The sequence below is a fragment of the Eretmochelys imbricata genome, chromosome 3 (assembly GCF_965152235.1).
Source record: "Eretmochelys imbricata isolate rEreImb1 chromosome 3, rEreImb1.hap1, whole genome shotgun sequence".
NCBI lineage: Eukaryota > Metazoa > Chordata > Testudines > Cheloniidae > Eretmochelys > Eretmochelys imbricata.
Window position 1 is genome coordinate 47,505,002 of NC_135574.1, and position 21,917 is coordinate 47,526,918.

The following is a 21,917-nucleotide window of genomic DNA, read 5'->3' on the forward strand; positions in this document are numbered from 1 at the left end:
GCCCCTAGCAATGTGCCGCCCCCAGCACCTGCTTGTTTTGCTGGTGCCCAGAGCCGGCCCTGGATCCTGTCCTTATAGCACCCACCATCACCAGATAAAGAAACAGATCTTCAGATGGTTAAAGAAAACTTAGCTTGATAGCATTCTGCCGGGCAAGAAACTACTTATTAATAGTTGTGGGTTTATCTTTATGATCCCCACTTCCCTATTGTCTGTCTGTATGATCTCTGTCTGGTTCTTTGATTGTTTCGGTCTGTTACATAATTAATTTTGCTAGGTGTACATTCATTAAGGTAGGGGGGTATAATTGGTTAGAGAATTTTGTTACAATATGTTAGGATTGGTTAGTAAAATTTTAGTAAAATGATTAAGGTACAGCTAAGCAGGATTCAAGTTTCACTATATAAACTAGGGTCCAAAGAAGTTCTTTGGGAACCAGCTCCAGGACAGAGCCCCAAGATCAGAACTGCCAGACCATAATACTCTGCCAATGACGCTGTACAGAAACTGGAGTCCCCCAGATGACCTGATCCTGAGTGACCATCAAGAAAAGTTCATCCATCTTATTGAGAGTGGTGAGCATTGTATATGTAGCATGTGCATTCTGTTTTATTAATAAATAGAAGTTAAGTAGGGTATTACTGTGTAAGGCTCTCTCACTAGTAAAAGACCCCATAAACGCACAAAAGATTAAGCCCTGACTCCAGTGGGAATGGGTGTTTACCTGGACCCCAGAGGAGTAGAGCCCGGAGCCCACAGAGGGGTAAAGTTAGATGCCTAAATTAACAGGGTTACGCCTGAGCCCTAGGAACACGGTAAGGGTGCGTGCCCCTACAGTGTGCAAGTAACAGAGAATTTTGTGCGGGTAACAACTTATGCTGTGTGTAACATGGAGCCAATCATGCTGATGTAACCCATTGTTTCACTGTATTATGCAGCATCTTCTAGTGGCCACTCCACAGCAGAAAACAACTTGCTACCAATTATTCTAGTTCATGCTTTAGCTATAGTGGTAGAGGTCTATGTTGCAGTGCTGAATGTCCAGCATCAAACCTTGCTAATGATGGCAGTCAAAGCAGGACATTAGACTTACACGTAACAGAATTCGATTTTTCTTTTTAAATAACCTAGAAAATTACATGAAAAAACATACAGCGGCCCCTGGTGATCCTTTTGCTCCTGGTTGCCCTGAAGGTCCAATTTCACCCTATAATTGAAAACATCTCACATAAATATAATATTGGTATAAAAAAGTAATTTGGTTACAAACCCCTAATTCTACAGATTAGTTTCACCAGGATTGATTTCAAAGTGTTAGGAGATCCAATTAATTGTATGTTAGCCTTTTACATCCCATACTGATTGCTCTAATCACAGAATGCAAAAAATAGACCAAAAGATTTGCAATGTGCATAAAAGATTTAGAAGCATGAGTCCCTGTACAGGATCCAAGACAGGGAAGGCCAAAACCAAACTAAGAAAAAATATATCCCCTTTAGGAAGGCCTCCAAACCAAACCTGGCAAGCAGAATTCCTTGTTATTGGTCTAGGAGGCAGATAGGCTTTCTCCCTTACCCTTTGGAGTCAGGTCAGGTCAGGGGAAGCTTAACCCAGTTTATAAGGCTCTTATTTCAGATCAACCAAACCTGGAGTCTGAAAAACATCTCTAAGGCCCAGGTCAGGGTAGTATCTTGGAGACTGAAGGGGCCATGCAATCTGTAACACCCAGCATAACATCCAGTCCTTTCTGTCTCTGAGTGTATGTCTACATGGCAATAAAATACCTGCGGCTGGCCTGTGTCAGCTGACTTGAGATTATGTGGCTTAGCCAAGAGCTATAAACTTGTAGTGTAGACATTCAGGCTTGGGCTACAGCCTGGGCTCTGGGACCCACCCTAAATTTGCACTGATTTTAATTGTATCTTAAACTATTATGAATACCTTTTGTCCTTTTGTTCCATGACTTCCAGGGATTCCAGGAATTCCCTAAGAGAAAAAAACAAGAAGTTTTAAATATATAAAATGGCTATTTCAAAAAAATGTTGTAAACATTTCTCTTTTAATTTGGGTTAGAAACATAGCCAGGAAATAAGATACAACCTGGAAACATGAAAGCTAATGCTTCTGGAGGATATAGACTGAAACAGAGAATTCAGTGCCTCCCCCTCTACTTTCCTGCCAGTATTTGCAAATGTGCAGGTGGGCAGGGTCATGTCCCCACCTTTGCCCCACCGAGGTGGAATGGGGGAGTGAAAATGCTGACGATGCAGAGAAGGAAATATCCATAAGATTTCCTATTATAGAATGTACAGGCCAGCTTTGGCATGATCACAGTTTTAAATAAACTAGCTGATTTTAAATCTATCATGACATGTTTACATGGCTAGCACTTTGTGGAAACAAAAATTGAAATTTCATGCAAAATATTTTTTTTTCCAATTCTATCATTTGTAGTTATGCTTGTTAAAAACAGAGTAAATGTAACCTCATGCTTCAGGATTTAAAACATTTGCCAGAGAGATAAATACTTCACAATTATCTAGGTTCATTTCACCTTTCAACAAAGCATGAGCTACTGACTACTGTCAGAGAAAAAAGGCACCAAATATGATGGATAAATCATCCAATCCAGCATAGCAAATTTTACATTCCTGTCTCGCTTGTAGCGATCAGATTCTGAGGGACACTGGAGATGATTGTTTTTTGTGTCCCAGTTTCTGCCCTCAGACAGGACTGTTGGGTTTCCACTGGCTTTAAGGAGGGCCAATATCAGTGACTAAAGATGGTCAACTTGACTGCATTTTTTTTTTTACATGTAGTTAGCACAGAGTGTTATAATGAATGAAAGACTACTCAAATCCATCCCAGAAACAAAACTCTCACATGTGTAATCAGCCTAATTCTGCTCTCAGTTACACCTTATACAGCCTTAGTGGACCAAATCCTGTTCTCAGTTACACCAACATAAATTCAGAGTAAGTCCATTGTGCATTTGGCTCACTGACTTCATTATTTTGTCCAATATTTAACATAATATGCTGCAATGGAACTAAGCAGAGAGATGTCCTGGACATAACACACACATAGGTAAACCCGCTTCCAGTCAAAACACATTGACATAAATTCTTAAATTGTTACTAACGAAGACCTACTGATCCTCAGAATATTAAGCTCTTCCCTTAGCATTATATTGTCGTCACTGGAAACCAAAATAATGATGGAAAGCCTAGGGTGAAGTGATAGAGCAAAGGAAATCCAGGTTTCATGAAATGCCTAACACAGCATCAGGATAGTGCATTCTGCTCCACACTATGAGCATGATTCTGATCTCCCCTTCACTAATGTAGATCAGGAATAACTCCATAGTAATCAGTGGAATTACACCAGTGTAACATCAACATGTGAACAGGGGATAGGCCAACAAACTTTAGAATTGTAATTGTTCTATGGTTTACACTATACTTAAACTCTAGTTTAATTTTAGCTAATACAGATTCCATCTAACAGAATTATCTTCATGGTATATTTAATAATGACACATTGTGGGCTTTGACAGACATCAAGGTTCTAATTTTGGTATCAATTACAGGAGAAAGCAATGACACAATATTACAGAAAGCTACACTAGAAAGCTGACTAGATAATTAAGGCCTGATTCCTCCACCTTTTACTCATGTTGAGTAATATAAAAGTCTTCTCTCCAAACTATTGCTCTGTCAAGATATTTCAGTATTCCAAAACCATATTAGACCTGCTGGATCTGGGTTGTAAGAGTTTCATAACCAGACATGGCTTTAAATAAATGTAGGTGAGATTAGTCCTGTCCATGAATTCTAAATAGTTGTACTTTATTAGCACAATATATTCCATATACTTGACTACCCATCAGAGGATTTTTTCAGAAACAGGATAATATATATTGGAAAGATGTACAGAAACTCATGTTGGCTAATAACGTCCTTTTGGCTACACATCTACACAATCTTCAGGGCAGGGATAGTATCTTCATATGTATTTGTACAACACCTAACACAATGCTGACACAATCCTGATTGGGTCCTCTGGGAGATACTACAATATACAAATAAACAAAAAAATGTTGGTAACGTAAGGCGGGTCAGAGCAGGAGTTAATTATTCCAGGGTCATATGTACAGTAATATATGCTTACTAAAATGGCTCTTGGCATTTTGCTGTTGTTGTTTGTTTTGTTTTTTCCTCCCAAAAGGAGTTAATTTTGATGCAAAACACACAGCCCTTTGGTAATATACCAGCACAAACAAAGAGTCTTGGAGGCTACCAAAATACCATTGGTACCCCTTCAAACAACCAACTTATTCCAAAATTCAGAAAAGCATTATGTGGATCTGAGAAGAAAATGTGGGTCTTTATCCACTAATGAGGAACAAAAATTCATGAAGACAGTAATAATAGGTTCTAACCACTGATTTGGTTAAAATGATGTGCATGTGGATTTAATTTAACCCTGAGAACAAAAAGAATGGAATATAAAATAAAAAGTAAAACCCATTAAACCTTGAGAACGTGTAAATACATTTCGTGGGAAGGTTTCTCATTCAAATTCACACCTAATTGCTAAAACAATAAGACTTTCAGAATCACTCATTTGCTTTTTTTTTTTCAGTTTACAATTTATTTGATGAGATTAAATCAAAGTAACATCCAGAATACATGTTTCAAAGAAAAAAGAGTGAAAATAAATGTATCAATTGCCAAACAGAAGTAGAAGAAAATTGGATATTATACCACATATTGACATTGATTAAGTACTAAGATATGTGCAAGGGATGGGAATGAAGTAATCAACTGAGGTGACAAACAATCGCACTCTCACCTGACATCCTTGTACAACAATGCAGAACAACTTTATGAGGGAAGCCAGGGCACAAACTTAAGCAGTTGGCCCTTGACCGCCTGTTTACACTGATGCTGGAACCAAATTCACAACAACAACTACATTTGAACATCGTTCTTGCTAGCAAGATGGTGACAGTGTTTAGGGATGAGTTGTGCTATACTAGTAAAGTGTCTCAGACTACCGTAGTTGAAAAATGATGTAGATGGGGCCAAATGCTTGTAAGGAGAGGATACCCATTGTGAAATTGGAGACTGTGAGAGATAGTGTGGTCTTGTGGATTGAGAATGAGGTGGACCCAGGAATTCCTAAATCCTAACCCTGGCTAAGATCCTGATAAGCTGTGTGGCCTTGGACAAGTTGCATATCCTCTGTGTTTCCCCCATCTATAAATGAATACTCATTTAACACATAGGGGAGTTACAAGTATTGTCATAACACTTCGAAAATGTAAATGACTCTCCCAAACCCACAAACCAATATGTGAGAATAATTGTTAGCACCCCTGTAGTCATAGGACAAAAAGTAGAGGTTCATGGGTTACAGATTGTTGTGACAAGCCATGAATCCAGTGTCTTCATTAAGACCATGTTTTTGTTCTATGACTACAGGCCACTTCACCTTGAATGGTCCCTTAGAATATGTGATAACAACTTATGTTAAACGTTTGTTCCATCTTGTCTTTAGCTGTGGCACTCTGACTAGCTTTCCCAGACCCAAAGAACAGCTCTGTGTAGCAAAAGCTTGTCTTTCTCAGCAACAGAAGTTGGTCCAATAAAAGATATTACCTCATCCACCTTGTCTCTCTAGTAGTCTTGGACCGACATGGCTACAACTACACTGCTTACATCTGTAATTACATGGCAGGTTGACAAGGGGTAAAATGCAAGAGATTTATGCGGAGGCCAGCACAAATAATTTATGCATTGAATTTCCTCACCACTTCCCAAAACTCTGATGTCTCTGTGGAAGTAGCAGAGGAATGTCTAGAGGGAAGTACAGCTCACTCTCTAAAAGATTTTTCTGAGCAGGCTTCTTGATTTCTCTCTTCCTTTTCAGAGGACACTTCTTCCTCGCTGCCACACAGAATTTTGGAGGGAAACAGACCGGAGAGTTCTGAACTGTTTGGTAGGGGCCTCTCCACTCAGCATCTTGCCACAGGATCTGAAACTCCCAAAATATTCTCGGCAAGGAAGAAGCACACTATACTGTTCCAGATTGTATTCATTCAGATTATTTAATCTCTTACACACACACACACACACACACACAAGAAAAACCCTTAATGCCCCACTTAGGTCCTTTTAAAAAACTTCCTTGGCTGAAGGGATCCATTTATACCATTCTTTTGCTTTTACCTCCACATCAATAGCAATGAAGGATTGTAAGAAAATAAAGGTTTCAGAGTAACAGCCGTGTTAGTCTGTATTCGCAAAAAGAAAAGGAGTACTTGTGGCACCTTAGAGACTAACCAATTTATTTGAGCATGAGCTTTCGTGAGCTACAGCTCACTTCATCGGATGCATACCGTGGAAACTGCAGCAGACTTTATATACACACAGAGATCATGAAACAATACCTCCTCCCACCCCACTGTCCTGCTGGTAATAGCTTATCTAAAGTGATCATCAAGTTGGGCCATTTCCAGCACAAATCCAGGTTTTCTCACCCTCCACCCCCCTCCAAAAACCACACACACAAACTCACTCTCCTGCTGGTAATAGCCCATCCAAAGTGACAACTCTCTTCACAATGTGCATGATAATCAAGGTGGGCCATTTCCTGCACAAATCCAGGTTCTCTCACCCCCCTCACCCCCCTCCAAAAACCATACACACAAACTCACTCTCCTGCTGGTAAAAGCTCATCCAAAGTGACCACTCACCCTACAATGTGCATGATAATCAAGGTGGGCCATTTCCAGCACAAATCCAGGTTTTCTCAACCCCCACCCCCATACACACACAAACTCACTCTCCTGCTGGTAATAGCTCATCCAAAGTGACCACTCTCCCTACAATGTGCATGGTAATCAAGGTGGGCCATGTCCAGCACAAATCCAGGCTCTCTCACCCCTGTAGGGGGGTGGAGGGTGAGAAAACCTGGATTTGTGCTGGAAATGGCCCAACTTGATGATCACTTTAGATAAGCTATTACCAGCAGGACAGTGGGGTGGGAGGAGGAATTGTTTCATGATCTCTGTGTGTATATAATATCTGCTGCAGTTTCCACGGTATGCATCCGATGAAGTGAGCTGTAGCTCATGAAAGCTCATGCTCAAATAAATTGGTTAGTCTCTAAGGTGCCACAAGTACTCCTTTTCTTTTTTAAGAAAATAAACTTCATCAGCCATAGCTCCTGTAGGATTGATTCTGTATCCCTGAAGTCAATGAGATTTTTGCCACTGACCTCAGTGGTAGCAGGATCAGATTCTTAGTGTCCTTATTTGGCTCACTGACATTTATTCAGCTGAAAATGAATCTGCCCCTCACATTCATCTGTCTCAGGGATTCCCTGAGCAAACTAAGTGGAGTTCTTCAAAGTCATTCACCACATATTGATTGGCACATAAGGAGCAGTATGAAATGACTAATCTGGCATGTAATGACTAGTGAAGAAAGGGGCTTTCCCCACAATAATTATTTTCCGGTATAACTTCCACGGTCCAGCAGCTAGAATGGCTAATTTCTGTAGGACTGAGTCCCGAAGGCCTAGAAAATTTAATTTAATCTCTATTTCCTTATCTATTCTCACTCTACTATTTCCCTATTCATGCATAACCTGTGTTCATGCCAATCAAAATTACTGGAAACTACCCAGAGGAGAGTGTTTTAAAAGCCTCTCAGACATCCTATATTTTCTTTTTAACTTTTAGGTTAAAAGCCAAACCAAGTTTTGGAAAAGTGTTAGAAATTCACTCCTAAGCAGATACTTCATATGCAACATAAAGCTTCAGAACCTGAATTATTTTACTTTTTTAACAACATGAGTAATAAACCACTTATAATAGGAAGCTATATTTGAGAGAGTGACATACCATTAAGTAAACTATCACAGTAACCTTACTGTAATGATCAAAAGATCTAATACTACTTTAAAGTGTGAGCTGACAAATCTAGTTTAATTCAATTTGCAAAACAAAAATGTAACCTTTCCTGTAAAGGCTGTATAAACTAGAACTATAATGAATGCCTGTCTTTAATCAGAAGTTAATATAAAACAGACCCATCATGCTATTTTTCACTAAGGGAAACACAATGTTTGGAATCACTACAAATGGGAAAATTGCCACCCACTGGGAGTGATAGAATGAATGCTATGGAATAATTTGTGATTCACTGGCCTAGAAAATATGGCCTTTGGGGATGTCCTTTGCACAATTAACTGTATCAAGCAATTTTTTTTTTGTCAGTAATACATGAGAAAAGATAGGCAACTCTCTATTTTAATTTTCTTTTTTCTTCCTCTGGTCAGAAAAACATTGTTTTTTACTGTCTGAATTTAACAGTGCATTTTTACGATCACTACCCCAATAAAATTTAGCACTGTATTTCTATCCACTATAACTAAACTCAGAAAATCTCAAAGCCTTATTGAGCTTTAAACAGTGGTCCATCACTTTGATCTTACCCCCTTTTTGCATCCCTCCACTCACTCCCCCCTTTTCCTCTGCATCAAGCACAAGCTTGTGTCTTCTTTTGTCAGTCCCTTCCACATTTAGCTATCCCTTTTCTATCAAATTTCTTGCAAGGCTGACCCCTGCCTTCACTCTTCCAGAGACATTAGCCTTTACTGCCCACTTGTCTGCTTTTCCTATGAGTACCTTCATGTTTTCCTCCAGGTCATCCTTTTTACATGGGAAGAACTCCCCATCAACATTTGTAAAGCCACTTCCTTATCCTCTCTTCGACCTTGATCTAGCAAGGGACTTAAGTGCATGTGTAACTTTAACGATATAAGCAGTCATTGACTTCATCAAATTATTTGTGTGCTTAAAGTTATGCATGTGTTTAAGAACTTTGCTGAATTCGGGATTTATATCTATCCTTACCACCTATTTTTGCCATGGTGCCTAGAAATTACTGTCAACAGACACTAGTTAGGTTGGCAGCCATCTGTGACTAAAAAGATAGAGACTACTAGTTTGTGTAAATGTAGCAGTCCTTCCCATCTGTTTCCATCTTGGTATAATCCTACACTGTTCACTCTCCAGAGCAGGAATTGTCTTGGTTTCACTTGTTGGCATGGTATTTAGCACAATGGGTCTTTCATTGAGGTCTCTAAAAGCTAATACAATATATAAAATTAATAAATAATAAGTAATAATATTTGAACCATACCAAATTGTTTCTAAATGAGCGATCCACCATTTACAGAGATTGTACAGTAGTAGATAGCACATTATCTAATAGTCCAGCAGCAAACTGTTAAAAGAGCACTCGGAATACTAGTTGCCAAATCCTGATATCATTAAAATCAATGGGAGTTTCGCCACTGACTACACTGGAAATAGTATTTGGCTCTAAGTGAAAACTGGACTAGGCAAGAATCCCTAATTAGTAGTCTAGAAATATATAACCTTTGATGAAATATGACTCTGATGGACATAGGTGGACCCCTTGGAACCGTGGGGAGCCCCATTGGCTTCACTGGAACTCAGTGTGAGCATGGGTCCAACTAGGCTCACTGACGTGCAAACGGGGCAGCTGCCCAGGGCCTGGGGTAATTTAAAAGGATCCGGGGGCCTAAGTTCCTGTAAGCTGCAAGGCCGCGCAGCAGCCTATTTAGCGCCACGCAGGCCCTCAGGTAACCCGCCCAGGGACCTGCTGTGACTGGGGGAGAGCCCCACTCTAGCCCGACCCCCAACCTGCTGCGGCCAGGGTGACCCTGCCCTGACCCCAACTCTGCTGCGGCCTGGACTTGCCGTGGCCAGGGCGCCTGGACCCAGGGGTGGTGCAGCTTGGCTCGGCCCAGATCCAGACTCAGTCGGTGGCCCAGCCTGGCCCAGCCCCAGGCACGGCCGGGGCACCCCTGCCCTGGCCCAAACCCAGCCCTGACCCAGACCTGCTGGGGCCAGGGGAGGGGTGCCTGTCCTGCAGCCTCAGCCCTGGAGCTGCTGCAGCAGGGAGAGGCACCTCTCCCACACAGCACAGGTGCTGCTGTTGCTGCTCTGCTGGGAGGAGTCCTGGAGCACCCTCCTGCACCCCAAACCCTTCATCTCCACCTCCACCCCAGAGCCCACACTCCCAGCCAGAGTCCTCACCCCCTGCATCCATCCCTCTGCCCCAGCCCTGAGCCCCTCATCCCTGGCCCCACCCGAGAGCCTGCACCCCTAGCCAGAGCCCGCACACCCCTACACCCCAACCCTCCGCCCCAGTCCTGAGCCCCCTCCCACACTCCGAACCCCTCGGCCCCACCCCACCACATGAATTTTGTTATGTGCACCAATATGGAGGTGAGGTGTCACACATCATCTCCATATTGGTGCACATAACAAAATTCATTCTGCACATGGGTGGGAAAAATTAAAGGGAACACTGCTGGGAGCCCCAGGCCCTTTTAAATCACCTGGTCGGGCCGCAGGTCTCCTTGGCATGCGCAGGGTGGTACCGGCAGCGGCGAAGGCAGCTGGGCGGGCATGTGGAAGCCCTCATCGTGCCGGAAAAGTGCACCCAGCAGCACAGCCGGCAGCAAGCTGGGCACCAGCCAGTGCAGGCACAGAACCGTCTAAATGTCAGGCTAATTGACTGTTCTGCCCTGGGGCCTGGAATTGCTGTCAGCGGGCCTGGGTCCAACCTGCATAAATCCAATTGCAGGGTCAAGGGCCTAAGCCCTTTACTGAGAAAGTTGCCAGTTGTCTTATTGTTGCCATATTTTCTTGAGGATTAATTAAAAAAATATTGTGATTAGTATTTTGGTACTTTCTGCCTGTCAACTAGCAGGAAAATGTTACAACTGGAAAGATAAAATATACCAAAATATTAAGGCTTAAATTCTTTTAATGGAAGTGTTTTGTTTTTCAACAAAATGTTAGATATGTAAAGAGATTCTTGGTAGGCTTGTATATTCTCTCTTAATTAAAACATTTGTAACAAATTTGTACGTACCAAATTATGTGATTTATGTACTGAACCATCAACTTGGTTTCCATTATCATAATGAGTTTCAATTCTCATGTATTTTTACTTAAAATAAATGTACCATTTTATCCCAGTTATCTGCCAATTTAAATGAATCTTCCATCCTTTGATAATATCTGGCAAATTTAATGGATTTAGCTGCAAAAAAACAAACACATGGTTTTCTGGTCCTTGAAAAATCAATGTGCAGCTTTTCCTTAATCACAAATTCCCTATTTTTGGTTTTGGATCATACCACACAGTTAGGTTTTTTTCCATGCAACTCTGCAGTATGTCCCAATTAAGGGAGTTGATTGCTATCTTATGTATTCAAATGAAGTAAGTCCAAGCTAATTTGAACAAGAGCCTCATTTCAAACCAAATATTTTTCCACTTTTTATAACCAGTAGTATAAACACATTTATGTCTCACTATGCCAAACTCTATGCTTCTGAATAACAGGAGAGACTATATCTTCTTCCAGAGAAAGTATTCTATTTCTAATTATCATTTTCTACTCTCTCCATCTTCTGTTACTAGTCATTTAACATCCTCAGTCTTATAGGTAATACATGAAGTCCCCATGAAACTTTTATGGCTGGGGAAGGAAACGCCTTGTGGAAAAAGTCTCCAAAGATAATGATACTTCTCCACTATGGGCAAACACTTTGCAACCAGACTCCTCCAGCAGACAATGCTACAACTGAGAACATTGAAGGGGTGTGAGACAGACTGCTGGAGACTAACAAATAAACCAGCCCTATAATCATTTAGGCACAAATTAGTTCCCTGGAGCAGGCTGACTGGGGAATATGCAGCTAACTAACTGATCAGTCTAGGGGAGCAGAGGAACTAATTAGCTATCAGTTGAGGGCTATAAAAGACATCACAGGAAGGAAGTAAAGGGATGAGAGAGTGGGTTAGCGGAGTCCAGTATGTGTTGAGATCCCAAGGGAGGGATATCTCTGTTCCTCTCTGGCCCTATGGGACAGAACAAGAAATCACTGTAAATACTTTGCTGTATTGGGGTTGGTGATGGGGATATAAATATATAATGTGGAGATGCCACTCACCAGAGAGCCTGAATGACTTCTTTCAGAGTAACAGCCGTATTAGTCTGTATTCGCAAAAAGAAAAGGAGTACTTGTGGCACCTTAGAGACTAACCAATTTATTTGAGCATAAGCTTTCGTGAGCTACAGCATCCGATGAACTGAGCTGTAGCTCACGAAAGCTTATGCTCAAATAAATTGGTTAGTCTCTAAGGTGCCACAAGTACTCCTTTTCTTTTTGTTAATGACTTCTAATCATCAGAGGGCATGAATGGAGCTCACCATGTTACAGGGTGCCAGGCTGATGTTGAGGCAAAGTCTGTTCAAGGAGTTCACATCTCTGTGCTATATTAGCATACAGCCTTAAACAGACTTCCTTTTACATCCTGTATATCTAAACTTTATGAATGTGTCACACATTTAATAAATATTGTCTAAGACAATCCACAAAGGAATAATTTTTTCAAACTATCCATTCTCTCAATAAAAACACAAAAATGTTTGAAATAAATCTATTTCCAGATTGAAAGAGGATCATTGTGCTTTCAAGCAAAAATTTGACAGGAGACCATTACTGTCTGTTTAATCCATAATGAGAAATCTTGAATGAAGAAAATGCTGAAAAGCCATCTAACTATGCAGCTAACTAGTAGTTTAACATTGCACCATGTATTTCTGAAAAAGTTCTCTGCAGATATCAAAGAGCAAAATCTGGCTCCACTGCCATTAGAGAATATTGCCAACAACACTGACCAATGCAATTTTTTTGCTGCCAAAGACAGCATATGGCCCAAGAATCTCCTTTCATAACTGACTTTTTCTGATGAGACTGTGTCAAAGTTATTTTGATCATTCTACTCAACCTTGTTTTCAACCATATCTATTTTAAAGGTTTTCCAACATAAATCCAGAAAATATTTACCTGGAGATTTCTGTTGAAGGATGGTAACATTGGGTCAGTCATAGAATCATAAAATATTAGAGTTGGAAGAGGTCAGGAGGTCATCTAGTCCAAGCCCATGCTCAAAGCAGGACCAACCCCAACTAAATCATCCCAGCCAGGGCTTTGTCAAGCCAGGCCTTAAAAACCTCTAAGGATGGAGATTCCCTCAATTACAAAACTAAAGTGCTCTCTCCTTAGTGCACATACAGGATGTGGGGTAGCAATGCAAGCTTTGCTATAATCTCCCACCAATACACTAAGGAGTTCTTTACTCCTGGGGGATTCTGCGTGACTGCACACCCACAGGAAACCCCCCTCCCCCTTCACCATGCAGAATTCCTGTTCTTCCCTGCAGAAAACGGCAGGGAAACAAAGGGAATCTATGGGGGTGGAGGGCATCCATAAGTGCAGTTTTTTGGGGAGGGATTGCCTCCTCCAAACAGAGGTGAAGCATAGGGGGCACACTGATCCTCAACCAGCTGCACCTGGACCCCCATCCCATCAAGCCCCACTTCCCAGGTACCAGATTCCCCCCCCCCACACACACACACACACCCAGACACCCCCCCACGCTGAGCCCCAACCACCTTCACCTGGATCTCCTGCAGAGTCCCATTGCCCCTGCACCCAGAACCCCACAATGAGCCCCTGTGCAGCCAGATCTCCCACTGGGCCACCCGCATCCAGATTGCCCCACACAGAAACTTCTCACCCCACACTAAGACTCCCTACACTTGGATCCTTGTGGGTTGAGCCTGCCCACCCACACCTCGTGTACGTGGTGCAGAAGGGCAGAGCCCTGGGGTGTTTCTGGGGTCAGGTGTCAGCCCTGTGTGAGGGTCAGATGCAGCCTCACTGCCAAGTCCTTGTAACAGGAGAGGTGGGGGCTTCAGGGTGATCTCCCACCTCAATGCAGCCAGTGTACCTGTGCTCCCCACTGCCATGCTGGAGCCACACTTATTTACTGACAAAGAAAATTTGCAGAATTTTACAGAATTTAAAAATATTGTGCACATATTTAATTTTTGGCACATTTTTTTTATTTTTTGACACAGAATTCCCTCAGGAGTACCTAGTGGGCAGTTCAGTCTCAGCAGGATCTCTGTTGAGATAGTCACAATTAACAGTATTGTAGGCAATCTTAATCGTTCCGTTTATATTTATCCTTAAATCAGGATCAGCTGGTGAAATGTTAGGCTAAGCCACACAAAAAATAACTGTTGTTAAAAGATTAATTTACTGCAAGTGATTTCACAGACCTGTGTTTCAACTAAATTGTTCAGTGAATGTTGATAATTTTGCAACCACAGCAATGTGCAGACAGAAAAAGGCAAACACAAACAAAACAGACTCTCAGAAAGATGGCCTTAACAGTAGCATCTAAGCACCTGCAAAACGTGATTCTTTATGTATAACTCCTCTTTACTTTCCCAGAAATCCTTGATGATGCATTTGAGAATTACTGGGAATGTGGAAAAAAAGGTCAAGTGAACTCAGATTTTGGATAAGAACACAAGGGCAGACTGGATAAAACATACGATTACAGAAAAATCTGGATTATCCAAATGGAATGGGGGGGGGGGGAGGAGGTCTGAAATTAATTTGGATAAAAGATCCTGGAACAGTACTAGGAAAGTTTTTTGGTACATTGGGAACAGCAGAAGTAATATACGTTAAAGAAAGCTGAAGTGGTGCCTTCTGTTGCTACTGAGTAGCGGATATGTTTTCAGGTAGGGGAATCAATAAAGGAAAAAATATATGGGAAAAATACATTAAGTAGTATTCCCACGAACAAGCCGCTTCAAAGTAATAGCAAGAGAGTGGGAAGCACCCTGACACTCAGAGTTACAAAGCCTTCTGAAACACTATAGTTGGCAGAGTGACTATTACATATATAATCACAAAGCACTCCTAATGCACATGGTGGCGAGTATTTCCTTGAGAGCTACATAGGGAGTGATAATTGAAAGTTGAAAATATTAGTCAGACATAAGAACTACATTATTGTACTATCAGATGGTCAAGTTGCTGTCACAATTTATCATAGCTATCCTTGAAACCAGCACAAATAATAACTGGGCTCGGACAGTGACACTATGGGGGAAAAAAAGAACACAACTGGCATTGTACACACTAAAGAAAAGACAGAGGAATATTACTTCAGTTTTCAAGGTTCTCTAATGGACAAAAGGCTTTTATAATAAACAAACAGGACTTGTAACACGGTAATAGTTTTTAACACTCTGGCTCCTCTCCAGACATCCATCCATAGCTCAAGCACTAGAACGCTAACAGAAGTAATTTCTGCTGCCTCTTGCTGACTGAGCTTGTTGGCTTCACCTAGGACAGGGGAGAAACTGGAGCATTTCTCCAGGGAAGAAGAAATGAAGGAATGGGAAAGAGAACAATATCAGGGACTCCCAAGTCTGGAGAGAAAGTTTAAGATGAGTTTTATGCTTTGATATGTTTTTTTAATTTGCTAATAAAACCAAAGTCCAAAGAGGGTACATTTTGATAGTGAGCTAGAACCACAGCTGCTGTAAATTGTTGAAAAGTTTCTGCATCTCCTAGTAGTAACTAAGTCCAATATATATGAATAAGGAGGGCAGAACATGGCTGTCCATTTTTTGATGCCTCAGTAAAATTCCATCTTGACTGAAGGGCAGTCAGCCTACAAGCACTATGGGCTTCTTCAATCCTGAGGAAAATTTGGTTTGTAAAGTATCATATCTTTGCAGCCATAGTCAGGCATTAACTGTTGATATTAAAAACTCAGCTCTCTAAACATAAACAAATCTTGGCCCCAGCATGCTTCTCAATAAAGCTATCTAGTCCAGTGATATACACTGCAAATACAAAACACAGACTTACTTTTGTTAGCAAATTTCACAGCACTTGTTGCTATGCTTCCAAAGTATTTATAACCTTACCAGAAGCTTTTAATTAAACCAGATTTTAGATAGTACAGACAAAAATGGAACTGGAGTTTTGCCAGACATAAGGTCTACAAAACTGAAGAACTAACTACAAAAAGCATAAAGCAGGCATTTACTCTGCAAAAAATTGCTAGTACACTAGCTATGCCCAGTAATACTTTCATTTTTAACACTGAAAATACCATATTCCCCCCCCCCCCAAGAAGTCTGTTCTAGATAGCAGGAGCTATTGAGGAGAAGGCTTTAGCACCAACAGTAGCCAGATTGTCTGGAGAGGCCTATACGTAGCCAGTGCCAGAGAAGAGGAGGAAATAGGGATGTTAACACAGGAGAACAAAGCAGTGACATGTCAATGCTCCAAAGGGAGTCATAGAAAGAAACAATCCCTTTATTTCAGATTGTAAGCAGGCACTATCTTTATTTCATGTCTTGTACAGCGTTAACTAAATTATCAGCACTGAACAAATAACAGTAATAATAATACCCCCTCCCCTGTGCAATTTCACTTCCTCTGGCCCAAGGAACAGAAATATGAAGTACATGGAGCTTTTCTACGTACCTCTCCCTCTCAAAGAAATTCTGTCAATCTTACCACATTCCAGAATTTCTAAAAATTATAAGCATATTTATAAGTGATTTATATCAGTAAAACTGAGATAAGCATTTGGACCATTGCTATTGCATGGGATGCAAGTCAGGGTACAATTTGGACCTTGCTGTTATTTAACGTCACAGAATCTTTCCTGATTCATATAAAATGTTTGTACACTGCCATTTATCTTGTGCAATTCAAATGTTCCTAATAGAAATTCCAGTAGACTCTGTTAGAACCCTTCAGAAGGTTTTGGTTGGTTTCTACTGACGGACACTTTGAACCAATATAATGAGAAATCCGCTGCTTTGTTCCAAAACCTGGTTGCCAGTTGGAACCAGTTGCAATTTTCAACTGGAATTTCCACTAATGGCAGCAAAGACACACAATCAATCAGATTTCTGAGCTTGCATAATAAAACACCCTTACAGAACCTGACATAACAGGGGTAACTGCCAGCAGTGTTGTGCTGTTATATTCAAACCTTAGACTTAGACGGATACTAATGGGTACAGGAGCAAGAGGATTCTTTGTGTTCACAACAATGCAATCCTTTCTGCAACACTTCTTTCTAATTTCTTACTCCTGCCTCATTTTTATGTCATTTTAGAGATTACAGACAGTGGGATAGCCGCACTGGTGATCCTGAGAAGGGCAGAGGTAGTTTTACATCACTTTTCTCCCCCACAATCCTTAAGGCAGCTGTGACTTGAATTGATGGATAGGGGCTTTTAGGGAACCATATTGTTGGCCAGGATTTTTGCAGCACATTGCGTCCCCGACATGCCCTTCCTCCATCTGTTGGTGGAGGAAGAGGTAGTAGCACAGGGTTGACTATGCCATCCTTTCCCTTTCTGATGTTGCATCAAAGCTGCCTTAAAGCAGCCAAGTCCCCTTTATATCATGGAACTGAGTATCTGACCCTAAAACTATTGTACAGGTTAAGAAATACAGAACAGAACTATTAAAAAGCAGACATAACCAGCTGGAATATTAAATATTTAAATATCACTCCATGTAATGATTGCGACTGACTCACCTGGTCACACCTTAACTGGGCTTTCGGTGTTGGGACGGCATCATGGACTTAGCCCCCAGTTCTTATGTACTGATTCTGGTCATAGTCAGTCTGCAGTGGGGAAGTCTCCACTGGATTAAATAGCTCCATCCTCCTAAACCAATAGCCACAACCCTATTCTCTGGCACAGGGAGTGTGCTGGGGGATGAAAGTAGCATATTGGGAATAGGAAGAGTACATGGTTCCTCTGATCCTCCAATGGCATATGGAAATTCATGCCAGGGAGCTGTAACTAGCATCTTGACACCTCACCATCACTATAATCCAATGTATTGAGCAGAGCATAGATGCAGGGGGGACTCTGCCCCCTAATAAGTACTACTATTTGGGTCCAATTCATACTGTAGTATCACAACCACTGCTACAGAAGACAATTACATAATCTGATGGCGATCTCTAATGCAGAAGCATCTTTGAAAAGTTCTTTTGCTGCAGTTAAGTGACCCTGTGTATATATTCAGGCATGAGAGAGGGAGAGAGAGAAAGATTTATTTAAAGGCTTGATTGTGCCTTGCAGGGGCAACATGGGGCTGCACCACTGTAAGGGAAGCACAAATCGGTATTCTGCCCCATAAAGGCAAAGTACATCTTGGAAGTTATAGATGTGCAGAGACGGTGTGCCTACCATTGCACCCTTTTACAGGGTATAGCTGTGTGGGCCAGGGAGAGTGGGTGACCAGTGGAAACATCTCCTCTCCACCTTGCTTGGGGCACTGTTCACCCAAAGTGGCACATGGGCAGAACAGCCCATGACTATGCAGGGCCTACAGTTCTATTTGGCCTGTACCATGAAGAAGAGGGAGGTTCTTAATGTGCTCCTCCCAACCCCGCACTGCATTCCTGTGCTGAATTTAGCCCTAATCTGAAAAAAAGAAAAAAAAACAGCTCAATGTCAGCAATTCATTAATAAGGAATTGCATGTAAAATGTCCATATCAGGCTATGATTTCTTCTCTCCCTGATTTGTGATTCTGTTCCTTCTTCTATTCCTCTCTGTGATTTCTTACTTTGGGCAGATCTATACTACAGGGAAAAGTCGATCTAAGCTACGCAATTTGAGTTACATTAGTAGTGTAACTCAAGATGACGTAGCTTAGATCTACTTACCGGAGTCAATGGGAAAGCAATCGGCGGTTGATTTAGCAGGTCTTCACCACACCCGTTAAATCAACCCCCAGTGGATTGATGGCTGCAGTGATCGATCCACTGGGGGTAGTGGAGATAAGCCCTTAGATTTTAATTGTCCTCAGTTATAGATAGTGGAGATAAGCCCTTAGATTTTAATTGTCCTCAGTTATAGATAGCTTTCTTAACTGTTTGTAAAACACCAAGAATGCCTATCATGCCCAATTAATAATAAAAATAGTCTTATGGCTGCATGACCATGTGCAGATTTGAATACAAATAAGAAAATACTTTGCCTCTTTGAAAATCTGGTCATGTCTCTGATGCAGGTACACAACTTTGCACAAACAAATCACTTGTAGGGCACAGTGTCGGTGCCCTTTTACACCTGAAAACAAATGGTGCATTTTATATACAGAAAACCCACTGGTGTTTGATTTGTATATGTAATTTATTTATGTGCACACAAAAGTGAAAATATTTGAACATTATACACTAAGATACAAGTCATGTTTTTAAAAGTTGGCTTTTGAAGTGTTAGCCTGTGATGGAACAAAATTATCAGTGACATAATTGAAAAACAATCAGCTTTATTATCAAACATGATTTACAGAGTGTAAAGAGGGGGAAGAAACCTAAATAGGATTACAGGATGAATAAATATATTTCTCTCTAAAATCATTTATGATCTAAAAAATTTAATTTTCTGACAAATATTTCAAGTTTCGTGGTTATCACTTTGCAAGGCAAGGGAAGGCAATCTCAAAGCATCCAGATCTATCTTGATCTTCTAGGGTTCATCCAGTAACCCCTAACAAAGAGAAAAGGCCACAATTAGCACAATATTTACTTACTTGCCAGCTAGAGCACGTTCATCCACAAGGCATTAGATGCATCCGTGCATGTGACTATATAAACAAACAATGTGGCTTAATGTAGCCCATACACATCACATTGCTATCCTGAACTACTGTTAGTTTTGATGCATAGTTGCTGTGCATCCTAGAAGTGGCTGCTTTACAGTGATAGAGGGAGTGATTCTTGGTTTATCTACTTTATAGTGACATTATCAATTTGTTGAGTGTGCTGGGATTTTTGGATGAGAGGTTCTTTGTAAATGCCAGTTTATTTTTTATTAATTATTTTTATTCCCGCAGCACATGCTAAAATGGAGGCCCACCATACTCTGTATTTGAAACATGCTTGCAAAGAGAAGCTTTGTTTACACAAAATGATAGAGATGGTTTGACTTGCTGTGAAATATCTGAATACAAAACAGATTTCTGGAATCTCACTCACCCATAGCTCCTCAGCCACAACCCAGTCATGTGACTACTTAGTCCAGTAGAAGCTAAGTAAAGTTGCTATATTATTCACACATTAAAATGAGACACCGTAGAGGGAGACCTCCTCACCTAACGTTAGCCTCCATAATCCCACCATGAATTCCTGCTGTGAAAGGAAGACGACACAGTTGACTGATGAGTTACAAAGAGATAGCCGGACCCAATAAAGCAACTACTACTCCATCCTATTTTTTGTAGCTGTGTCATCTCTGTTTATGGCTTTGATGAGTTCCAGATGTACAGGAAAGGGACTCAAGGACTGGCCTTACAACAGGTTACATTTTCTCTATCACGATTTCATAAATGAGTAGTTGTTTGGATTAGTGTATGAGTTATCAGAATATTTTACTAGAAAATACACCCAAAATTTAAGGCACATTGACTTACCTCCACAACCCAGGTGGCCCTTTCCTTTTCCAGGCAGAGTCCTCACTGGTCGAACCACAGCTAGCCTGAAAGCATCAAGAGCTTCCTCATGGACCTCAAGAATGCTGCTTCATTGCCTGCTGACATGTTATGTATTTTAGTTGAGAAAAGGTACATTATGACTAAGCGAGGCCAAAAACTATCTGATGGTATTGCACTCTGACAGGGTTTGCGGGATGCTTTGGTGGTCAGCAGTTTCGGTCCCATCCACAGGCATTTCATGCACAGAGCTATACATTTATGTTCTGCTACTTGTAGCACTGCCAGACTGTTTTTGCTTTTCTGGTGCAAGGCATAATATTTGTGTTGAGGAACACTGTCTCGCATGACTGTCCCATAAATAAACTAGGAAAATGCAACCTAGATGGAGCTACAATAAGGAGGGTGCAAAACTGGTTGGAAAACTGTTTCCGGAGAGTAGTTATCGGTGGTTCACAGTCATGCTGGAAGGGCACAATGAGTGGGTTTCCGCAATGATCAATTCTGGATCTAGTTCTGTTCAATACCTTCATCAATGATTTCAATAATGGGATGCAGAGTACACCTATAATGCTTGCGGATGATACCGATCTGGGAGGGGTTGCAAGTCCTTTGGAAGATAGGATTAAAATTCAGAATGATCTGGACAAACTGGAGAAATGGTCTCAAGTAAATAGAACAAAATGTAATAAGGACAAATGCAAAGTACTCCATTTAGGAAGGAACAATCACACATACAAAATGGGAAATGACTGCCTAGGAAGGAGTACTGCAGAAAGGGATCTGGGGGTCATAGTGGCCCACAAGCTAAATATGAGTCAACAGTGTAATGCTGTTGTAAAAAAAGTGAACATTATTCTGGGATGTGTTAGAAGGAGCGTTGTAAGCAATACACGAGAAGTAATTCTTCTGCTCTACTCTGCACTGAAAAAGCCTCAATTGGAGTATTGTGTCCAGTGCCGGGCGTCACATATCAGGAAGGATGTGGACAAATTGGAGAGATTCCAGAGAAGAGCAACACAAATGATTAAAGGTCTAGAAAACATGACCTATGAGGGAAGATTGAAAAAAATGGTTGTTTAGTCTGGAAAAGAGAAGACTGAGAGGGGACGTGATAATTTTCAAGTATGTAAAATATTGTTACAAGGATGAGGAAGAAAAATTGTTTTTCTTAACCTCTGAGGATAGGACAAGAAGCAATGGGCTAAAATTGCAGCAAGGGAGGTTTAGGTTGGACATTAGGAAAAACTTCCTAACTGCCAGGGTGGTTAAGCATTGGAATAAATTGCCTAGGGAGGTTGTGGAATCTCCATAACTGGAGATTTTTAAGAGCAGATTAGACAAACACCTGTCAGGAATAGTCTATTTAATTAGTCCTACCATGAGTGCAGGGGACTGGACTAGATGACCTCTAAAGTTCCCTTCTAGCTCTATAGTTCTATGAATCT

General features: G+C 41.1%; 1 protein-coding gene across 1 annotated transcript in view; it reads right to left on the reverse strand.

Annotated features, from left to right (window-relative positions):
* The window catches only part of LOC144262006 (uncharacterized), a 139,624-nt gene that overhangs the window by 35,202 nt on the left and 82,505 nt on the right, over window positions 1–21,917 (reverse strand). Inside the window, exons 17-18 of the mRNA XM_077811593.1 lie at window positions 1,942–1,986; window positions 1,154–1,207 (exon numbers count right to left, since the gene is read on the reverse strand). Of these exons, the coding sequence (XP_077667719.1) occupies window positions 1,154–1,207; window positions 1,942–1,986 (99 nt within the window). The remainder of the gene's footprint in view (window positions 1–1,153; window positions 1,208–1,941; window positions 1,987–21,917) is intronic.